General features: G+C 33.8%; 1 protein-coding gene across 1 annotated transcript; it reads left to right on the top strand.

Annotated features, from left to right (window-relative positions):
• Nucleotides 1-390: 390 nt before the first annotated feature.
• Nucleotides 391-4,411, top strand: LOC111987064 (ubiquitin-like-conjugating enzyme ATG10). The gene is made up of 6 exons (XM_024018756.2): nucleotides 391-717; nucleotides 794-841; nucleotides 925-1,008; nucleotides 1,139-1,238; nucleotides 1,778-1,875; nucleotides 4,042-4,411. The coding sequence occupies exons 1-6, from the start codon at nucleotides 583-585 to the stop codon at nucleotides 4,237-4,239; spliced, it is 663 nt and encodes a 220-aa protein (XP_023874524.2). The 5' UTR covers nucleotides 391-582; the 3' UTR covers nucleotides 4,240-4,411.
• Nucleotides 4,412-10,396: the final 5,985 nt, after the last annotated feature.

The raw sequence follows: 10,396 nt of genomic DNA, 5'->3' as shown, positions 1-10,396 counted from the left end.
AATCATGGAGAGGCAAGATGTTCTTAAAATCTTAGAAAATCGACAGTCCTTTTCTCCTATGGTTCCTACTCTCTTGGGTCGATCACAAAACTTTCCAATATCTAAGAATAGGAAGAGGAGCATCTTAATCAATCCCTTTAATAGTTTTTATTGTTGAAAAGAAGGAAACGCGGGATGTTAACTGTGAGACAAATACATTTGTTGGGTGAAGGTGAAATACAAGAAAGGCAATGTGGTTTGTTAATTTATGGGCTATAAAGGGTGGGCAAAGCCCAATTAGGAAGGGAGTAGAGAGCGAGAGATTGTTTAAAAATTGAGATAGGCAAAGGCCCATAGTAGAGCCCAGAGATTGTTTCGATTAGAAACCAGCCCAATATTTATCACTATGAACCCCAACCCCAAAGTCCAACGCACCAAATTTCTTCCTCCAAATCTAAAATCCACAGCTTGGTGGGTGACCTCCGGACCGGAGATCGTCGCCAAGTCCGCCGCCAAAGTTTCATTCTGGTTGAGTGCTCTCTGTTTGCTGGGTTTTCTCTCTCTCTTCGATCCAATCTTTGATTTTGTGGATTGATTCTGTAAATGGGTGCAAAAGAAGAAGCTCAAGGAACCCTCTCATCAACTGATTTTGGTGTTGCTGCTTCTGCTTTCATCCTCAATTGGAATACAATTTGCTCTTCTTTTCCTCCATGGACATGGGTCCTTTCTCGTCATCAAGTTAGTGTTCTCTGTCTGTCTGTCTCTCTATTCACAATTCCTCTGTTAATCTTTCCTCTCTTTTTAATGTACACAGGTGGAAGGATACTTATCTTTGGAGAACATACTTCTCAGCTCAACTCAGGTCTGCCCTTCCCCTTCATGTTATATAATATAATGTTGCTCTACCACTTTTAAATTGCATTAATTGATGCCAACCTTGTGTAGGAAGAATATGGTGAACTAAGTTGCCCTGGGCCTGGGAAACACCCTCACCAAGAGGACCCCATTGATGTTGATGATGCCACCTTAGTATGTGTTATTCCTAAGTAGATATACATATTACTCATCAAATTTTACACCCTTTTTTTTTTTTTGGGTATACCTATTAATGATTCTTGTCTCATTTACAACATTGATCAACTTCTTGCTCTTATGCTAGGTCCGCACCAATCCTTGTAATGTACATTACTATGATCTCCATATAATTTATTGCAATTCATATAGAGTTCCAGTGCTATATTTTCGTGCCTACGACAGTGGTATGTTCATCTCTTTTTAACTTACATTATAAGTTGAATGTGGATTTTATATGAATGATAGTACAATATGAAATAGGCACGCTTGTTTTTTCATAAATATTTTACAGAAACCAAATTTATTTTTGCAGTATTAAGCACATAAAAACTTGTTTGGCAGTACGGCATAACATGTGGTTTTGTTGTCTTATTTTATTTGGCCCTTTTTAAGAAACATATGTTACAAATTCATTTAACTTGATATACTTTTATAAAATGAATGTCTACATGTTAGATTGGCCAGATCGGTAATTGAGATTGCTAGTAAACTCTAGCTCGAATGCCACCTCTTCTAATAAGAGTAAGGTGGAAGATGAGGTTGTGGGTTAAAGACCCACGGACTCTGTATAATACCATTAACTGATGTAGAAGTCAAGTTGTTGCATAATGGTCACACAAAATGCAAACATTTTCAATGTGCACATTAATACTACTATCTATCTATTTGAAATATTTTTTCAAAAAAAAAAAAAAAAGGGTACTGATATCGTATAATCTTATAGATGGAGAATCTCTGGAGTTTGATGAAATTGAAAAGGACCTTCCTGCCTACTCTAAAAAAGCGTTGTCAGATTCAAAATGGACGTTCATAACCCAGGAGGTACAATTTTATATTTTAATTTCCTCTTGTTTTTGTTTGGTTTTGTTCCCCAACACCCCCCCCCCCCCTTTTCCACCTTTGGACTTGTCCCATAAAACACGTCTCTTTCCGTTCTCAGCCACCTCCACTATTAATCCCTTCCCAGTCCATCGTGTATCCCTCAAATCACGCCCCTTACCATTTTCAGTTTTATTTGAATTCAAACTGAAACTTAACGGAGATCTTGATTGATTTTGTACCGGTAATTTCTCACCTAATTTAATACCCAAATTAATGCTCCTTGCTCTCCCCTCCCCTCCCCTCACGGCTGTTGTGCCAGGCTGACCCACCGGACCATCCACCGCCTGATTCCGACATTGATTCAGAGGCACTGCCATTGTCTCCTTCTTCCCATTCTGTTGTTTCTCCCCCATTGCTTCATCTAGAATATTCTGTCCTATATCCTTGGTTTTATGGAAGGGATGAATATCACCTTTTGCCTGCATTGGACCCTTCACTGTCTCAACAAAAGACCGAGCCGGATGAAACACTGAATTGCGCTTCTGTACCTGGGGGATAAACGTTACTTGGCCTGAACAACCAAAGGCATATTGATTGGGTTCTAACATCCTCCTCAATTCTAGACCAAATACCTTCCAACCATGTTTTTGTTTCCCTTCAGGGATTATGACAGACCTCCGGAGCCCGCCTGTTTTGAGTTCAGTCACTAGCAAAAGCTGACCAAAAGAGTTTGATCCCCGTTGCAAGGCGTAGGCAGTATCTCCTTCCCTAAGTGTGAAAAATTGTTTGGGATTTACCCCAATCACCATATGTTCTATATTTTTCATCAACCATAATGCCGCGCTTTTGCCCATAAACACTGATTTCATGAAGTATTTGCCCCGTTCAAAAATACGTAACGCAAAGAAATTCCCTCCTTCCTCCACCACCAACTGAAAAAGCTTCGATTCAATGAAAAAACTACGTATCCCTCCCATACCGATGAGAAAAAAGAAATAAAAGAAACAATATCTGACTAATCTGAGGTAGCCGGGCCTCCACTAACACTAACACACTAACCTGTTAGTGTGGTTGTAGCGGGAGTCAGAGCAAAAAGAAACATTTTGTGCTAGTAATGTGCATGTTTGTGAAGGTATGGAATATTGATTGAACTGGTGGCATAGTTGAGCACATGACAAGCCTAGTATACTTTTGTATACATAATGAATTAATTGAGTGCATTTTCATTACAAGGAATAGTAATACATTAGGAATAGCTATTCATTAAAAATCAATGATGATAACTTTAAAATATTCATTTTTCAAGAGAATAGAGTGCCAAAATAAGTGTAAAATAATTGTATAACTACGATTTTTGATAAATACAAATTTGGGATTTTATTCCAATTTTACAACTACAAATATGTATGGTAATAGTTATTCTATTACAACATATTTTATTCACAGTAGTATAGATTACCATTTCGAATTTAATGTCATTTAGTGTGCCAAATGTGCCATTAAAATCATAAAACTATAATGTTATACAATCTCTACCCATGATTTTGGGTGCACCTGGACTGTACATGGGTTTTCTTTTCCCAAGAATAGTGAATAATCTAACCTATTTTATTACCGGAAAGTTATCACAAGCTTTCTAGTGATTTCAAGGTAACATTGAACTCCAGCTTACCGTTACATAAAATATGTTATAGACATTTATCTAACTCGGCTCTATACATCTGGTGGTTCTTCTTTGGCATAAACAAAGGTTCTCATGCTGCTATATTGAATTGACATATGAAAGTGATTCAAACTCTAGATAGTAACTTGTAACATTAATTTTAGTGGACCTAATTGGATATTACGTAGTGGTTAGTGTTTGCAGCTAGAAAAAACAGGAAATGCTATGGTGGTTGAGACTTAACGTACATAATTCATGCATTACAAATAAATACTCATTGTTCATTCATTACAAACGGAAGTGTGTGCTAGATGGTTTGCATCAGAGATGTGGTAAATTTGCAACAGAAACAATGTTGGTTGTTTGTTTAAAACATGAAACTGAATTCTATTTAGCCGTGGGAAAAGCGAGATATCTCAATGAAGTATCACTTGTCAATTTTACTTGCAAAAGCTGTGTTTGATGAATTAGACCTTCAGGCTAAGTTGACTTGTCGTGTTTAGGAGCATCCATACTTGAACAGGCCATGGTACAAATTACATCCGTGTGGGACCAGTGAATGGATGAAGCTGCTATTTCATGCAGATGATGCTCTGGCTAAAACTGGAGTGGCGATTGAATTATACTTGGTTGCATGGCTCTCTGTTGTTGGGCATGTGGTTGGTCTTAGGATCCCCTTTGAAATGATGAAGCAGCTATAATCAGTTGTACAGTTAATAACCATTCATTAGATGATCTGTTTATAGCATGAAATGAAAGCAGGAGAATGCGCTTTTTCTTTTCTTTTTTCCCCCTCTTCTGTGTGTGTGTGTGTATATGTGACAGTGACTGCCCAAAGCATGATATGATAACGTTTATGTTTAATTTAGTGGACGTTTTGACTCCCAATAATTTTGTGAAATATTGTTGTGGAAACTGGAAGAAGATCACGGTTTAGAATACCGGCAATAATATTATCACAACAGCTTAGCATGGAAAAAATATTGATATCTTGAAATATTGTTTCAAAATACGTCGTCTATTACATTTTGAACTCAAAATCAACAACCCATTGCAAAAGGCGTTTCAGGTATGAGTCCAGTCGAGTCCGAGCTCAACAACGCATGATGTACAGATTAAGTATGTCTGAGAAAAAATCAAATATTTTAAATAAAATTAAAAAAAAAAATTCATTTCTGTACTCTACGATTATTGAAAATCGTTGATTTTTTTAAGAATCCCCTTGTGTTCGCCACCGTATAGTTTTTTTTTAGTTGTTATTTTTGTTTTAAAGAAGATTTTAAAAGAAAAATTATTATATTAAAATTTTATTTTTAATGGTTAAAGACAGTTTTTAGCTATTTGACGTATTCAAGTTCCTACTCACCTTGTTTAATTAGCTCCATACAAAGACAATAGAAGAATTATATAAGAAAATAATTAATTTATTACAATAACAGCATCATCAACAACCTATAAATTTTGAAATCAGCTATGAACAAGGTTATGAAGAATGAAATCCTACACGAGATCGGTGAGAGGGTTTGAAGATTGATCAATGGGCATATTTTTTAGCTAATAAGCACATTTTCGGCCAATAGGCATTTTTCAGTATATTGAATATGAAGGGTTATAACATTTCAATAGAGATTTTTGATATATCAAATTTGAAGGGTTATAACCTTTCAATAGTCATTTTTTGGCACATATATATATATATATTTATATATATATGTATGTATATGTATGTATGTATGTATGTATGTTCTCTTGCTTTGACCAACTGTTTATAACTCACCCCAACTAGTTTCTAGGTAAAACTTTTTATTAGATTAAGGAACAAGACAACATGTGGTTGTGTTGTGTCAGTTTTGTTGGAAGTCATTTAAAAAAAAAACCCAAGTGTTATGTTTGTTGCTATATGTTCATATCTAATTTAATTAATTTTGTTTTTCTAATAAACGTGGATGTGAATAGGTCCTTATTTAAATGGTGAAGTTGGCATATAATTATAATGCTAAAAAGTCCTTATGAAAGGCACAAATTTATAATACTAAAAGTCATTCTCATGGAAGGCAATATCATTTATATTTGATTAAAAACTAAAAGAGCATTATATAGGGAAAATTATTTAAGTTTATAATAAAGGAGATAAACTTAACCAACCTATGCACATGACTGAGCATATTCTCTTTTTCTCCAGTTGCATCCATTTTTCCCCTTAAATTATGAAGTCACCATGAAATGACTCACAATATCATACCGCACCACTAGACTCATATTATCATACTACTGGAATGTTATTAGTCCACTAATGTTTTACAGATGAAGCCACAAACTATGAAGATAAGTTATTATATTTTTAGCTCCAAAATTAGACTTTAAGCATATCTTAATTTGTTATCATTGTATTGCTAGACTCATGTTATTATACTGCTGGAATGTTATTAGCTTATTGATGCTAAATGGTTGGAGCCACTAGCCATATAAAGTAATGCTGTAGTTGGAATGACAAGTCATAGATAAGTCATTATGTCTCAATATAAAAACTTACATTATTGAGTACATATTGTTTCATTATCAATACACCGCTAAATGTAGGGTATTCTAATAATATCTTACTATTTAATAAACATGGATTCACTAATATTTCATTAATAAACATTTATAATGATAAATTAAATCCATCTCACTACTGGACATAAATTATTTGGACATAAACTACCATTGACCATATATCATTTGAACATGAAACATAGATGGACATATATTATTTGTACATAAACTATTTGACATATATTATTTGGACATGAACCACAGCTAGACATAAACTATTTGACATACATTATTTGAACATAGACCATTGCTGGACATACCTTATTATGTTGAACATGAACCATGAACTACAGCTGGATATAGACTATTTTGGACTCATCCCATTGTTGGACATATGACATTTAATTAATTATTCTCTAATATTGGACATCACTTACTGTATATAATTATGGTCTTCAAATCATTATTTAATCAAAGCTATTTAATTAAAAATATCATTTATATATTTCAACCATTATCGTGATTCTTAGATTTTGGGATCTATTTTGTAGGCTTAAAAATGCACCGAAAGCCATTGTTCTATCTCCTATGTAGTCTAATGTCAAGTTCCGAATTGAACTCCCCAAAACAAATCTGAGCTTAGCAAAGTTAGCCCTCCAGCGAAAGACATGTGGCTACACGCAAAAATTGCTCTCGCTCTCGTCAATCATAGTTGTCAAAAATGTGAATAATTTTTTTTTTCATTTTTATTGTATTGTGTATCATAAGATACACAAACACTATATAAAATTTATAAATATACATAAAATTGTGACATAAGCAACTAGTGACTATTTTAATTCTTAGTTATGCTATAATATTGGACAAAACTAACCAAATAAATTAACTGAAAACATATTTATATATATGCTATAATACATATATCTAAGTCAAAGTAAGTTTTTTTCGTTGACTCATCATATTCATCATTGCCATAATCCAAAAAGAAGATAGAGGGAGCTTTATGAGGGGGAATTTGAAAGCGGACAAATGTGTGATCTAAAGTTTTTAGAAAAAAAGAAGGAAAAAAACTCATGCTAGGCGTGCATTTGCCCAGCACTAAAATTATATTTCAGTTGGGTTTTGCTTTTTTTAGGGTCCCATGACACTGTGTATGGGACTCCAAACTTAGCAAAATATAAATATTTAGGTAAATTTAGGTCTCAAAAATACTATTTACACTTTTTAAAATTATTTTACCAATATTTTTAGTAATAAATTTTTAATTTTCAATAAAATATGAAAATTCTTTAGGTTGGGTTGAAGCATTAGCCCAAAAATTTAATTTAAAAACAGGTGGAAAACATTTGGACTCAAAGTCAAAACACGTATTTTGACACTTTATTGCTGCTCCGTATCCCACCTCCCATCCTATGACTATCTGCTCTAGCACGTTTTGTATCAAAATAAAAACAGAAACACTCTCCCTCAGAGCACACTCTAATGTCACTCATGATGTGATAAGGGTGTCTGACATTCAGAAATATTTGGACATTACAGGAGTTCAGACATACACAGAATTGTGTTCTTGAATGAAAGGCCTCAACCTAGGCCTGGTAAAGGTGTCACCAATACCTGCCAAGTCTGTGAGCGTAGCCTCCTTGATTCTTCAGTTTCTGCTCACTTGGTTGCAATGCAAGGTACTGTATACGTTACAAATACATTATAATGGAATCAATTTTTTTGAGAAATTATAATGGAATTAATTGATTCAGTTTTTTTTTTTTTTTTTTTATGTTCGCCACGGTATAGTTTTTTTTTTTTTTTTTTAGTTGTTATTTTTGTTTTAAAGAAGATTTTAAAAGAAAAATTATTATATTAAAATTTTATTTTTAATGGTTAAAGACAGTTTTTAGCTATTTGACGTATTCAAGTTCCTACTCACCTTGTTTAATTAGCTCCATACAAAGACAATAGAAGAATAATATAAGAAAATAATTAATTAATTTATTACAATAACATCATCATCAACAACCTATAAATTTTGAAATCAGCTATGAACAAGGTTATGAAGAATGAGATCCTACACGAGATCGGTGAGAGGGTTTGAAGATCGGTCAATGGGCATATTTTTTAGCTAATAAGCACATTTTCGGTCAATAGGCATTTTTTGGTATATCGAATATGAAGGGTTATGACATTTCAATAAAGATTTTTTGATACATCAAATTTGAAGGGTTATAACCTTTCAATAGTCATTTTTTGGCACATATATATATATATATATATGTATGTATGTATATTTATGTATTTATGTTCTCTTGCTTTGACCAACTGTTTATAACTCACCCCAACAAGTTTCTAGGTAAAACTTTTTATTAGATTAAGGAACAAGACAACATGTGGTTGTGTTGTGTCAGTTTTGTTGGAAGTCATTCAAAAAAAAAAAGCCAAGTGTTATGTTTGTTGCTATATGTTCATATCTAATTTAATTAATTTTGTTTTCCTAATAAACATGGATGTGAATAGGTCCTTATTGAAATGGTGAAGTTGGCATATAATTATAATGCTAAAAAGTCCTTATGAAAGGCACAAATTTATAATACTAAAAGTCATTCTCATGGAAGGCAATATTACTTATATTTGATTAAAAACTAAAAGAGCATTATATAGGGAAAATCATTTAAGTGTATGATAAAGGGGATAAACTTAACCAACCTATGCACATGACTGAGCATATTCTTTTTTTCTCCAGTTGCACCCATTTTTCCCCTTAAATTATGAAGTCACCATGAAATGACTCACAATATCATACCGCACCACTAGACTCATATTATCATGTTGCTGGAATGTTATTAGTCCACTACTGTTTTACAGATGAAGCCACAAACTATGAAGATAAGTTATTATATTTTTATCTCCAAAATTAGACTTAAAGCATATCTTAATTTGTTATCATTGTATTGCTAGACTTATGTTATTATACTGCTGGAATGTTATCAGCTTATTGATGCTAGATGGTTGGAGCCACTAGCCATATAAAGTAATGTTGTAGTTGGAATGACAAGTCATATCAAGATAAGTCATTATGTCGCAATCTAAAAACTTACATTATTGAGTACATATTGTTTCATTATCAATACACCGCTAAATGTAGGGTATTCTAATAATATCTTACTATTTAATAAACATGGATTCACTAATATTTCATTAATAAACATGTATAATGATAAATTAAATCCATCTCACTACTGGACATAAATTATTTGGACATAAACTACCATTGACCATATATCATTTGAACATGAACCATAGATGGACATATATTATTTATACATAAACTATTTGACATATATTATTTGGACATGAACCACGGCTAGACATAAACTATTTGACATACATTATTTGAACATATACCATTGCTAGACATACCTTATTATGTTGAACATGAACCATGAACTATAGTTGGATATAGACTATTTTGGATTCATCCCATTGTTGGACATATGACATTTAATTAATTATTCTCTAATATTGGACATCACTTACTGTGGGGCCCGTAGGCTTGATAGCCTCGGCCTATCGTGTAGTAGGCCCAAGGCCCACGCCGAGGAATACTGACCATTCAAGGCTAAATTGGGGAAAGCCTCTTTTCCAGATCCACGCCGAGGACCTCATCGTCCTCGGCCTGACAATGATGATTTTTGGGAAAGACCAAGCTCAAAGTAAGCTGTCACCCTCGCATTTAATGCATTCACCTAACCCCCCTAGCCGCATTAATGGGGATGTAACCCCTTAGCAGGGCAACGTTGATCAAAGTGAACCACTTAAGTACTGATAAGGCCTCTGATGGGACGGACGGCCAGAAGAGAAGCAAATGGATGATCAACAGATGGAAGAAGGAGATAGGAAGATGAAGACTATATAAGAAAAGCAAGTAAAGTAAAAAAAGGGGGGGGGGGAAGAAGGAGAAGAAAAGGGGCTCCTCGGCCACAGTCCGAGGAGCATCCCCTCAGTTGTAAATTAACTCTAAGTATTTTCTTTTATAAAAGAGTTCATGCTTGGTGAACGACGGCCAGCGCCTAAACCTTGAACCCATGCTCTAAAAATTTATTGTTTGGGCTTGTTGGACTGAAAACTCATTCGTATTCAGGGTCAAATCCAAATTGAGTCCCTACAATTGGCGCCGTCTGTGGGAAGGATTAGGGTGCTGGCCGGCGCACCAGGCGATTGTTCTAAATGGTCGTTTTACAGTAGGTTGGCGAAGTAAAAAAAAAAAAAAAAAAAAAAAAAAAAAAAAAAAAAAAAAAAAAAAAAAAAAAAAAAAAAAAAAAAAAAAAAAAA

This window comes from Quercus suber, unplaced genomic scaffold (genome assembly GCF_002906115.3).
Source record: "Quercus suber isolate HL8 unplaced genomic scaffold, Cork oak 2.0 scaffold_226, whole genome shotgun sequence".
Lineage (NCBI taxonomy): Eukaryota > Viridiplantae > Streptophyta > Magnoliopsida > Fagales > Fagaceae > Quercus > Quercus suber.
This window is presented reverse-complemented; position numbering and strand designations above follow the sequence as displayed.

Excerpts from the sequence above, each read along its gene's own strand:
- LOC111987064 (XM_024018756.2), top strand. The coding sequence starts at position 583 with ATGGGTGCAAAAGAAGAAGCTCAAGGAACCCTCTCATCAACTGATTTT. Across the intron at positions 842-924 it reads TACTTCTCAGCTCAACTCAG|GAAGAATATGGTGAACTAAG; the intron begins GTCTGCCCTTCC and ends AACCTTGTGTAG. Across the intron at positions 1,876-4,041 it reads GGACGTTCATAACCCAGGAG|GAGCATCCATACTTGAACAG; the intron begins GTACAATTTTAT and ends TGTCGTGTTTAG.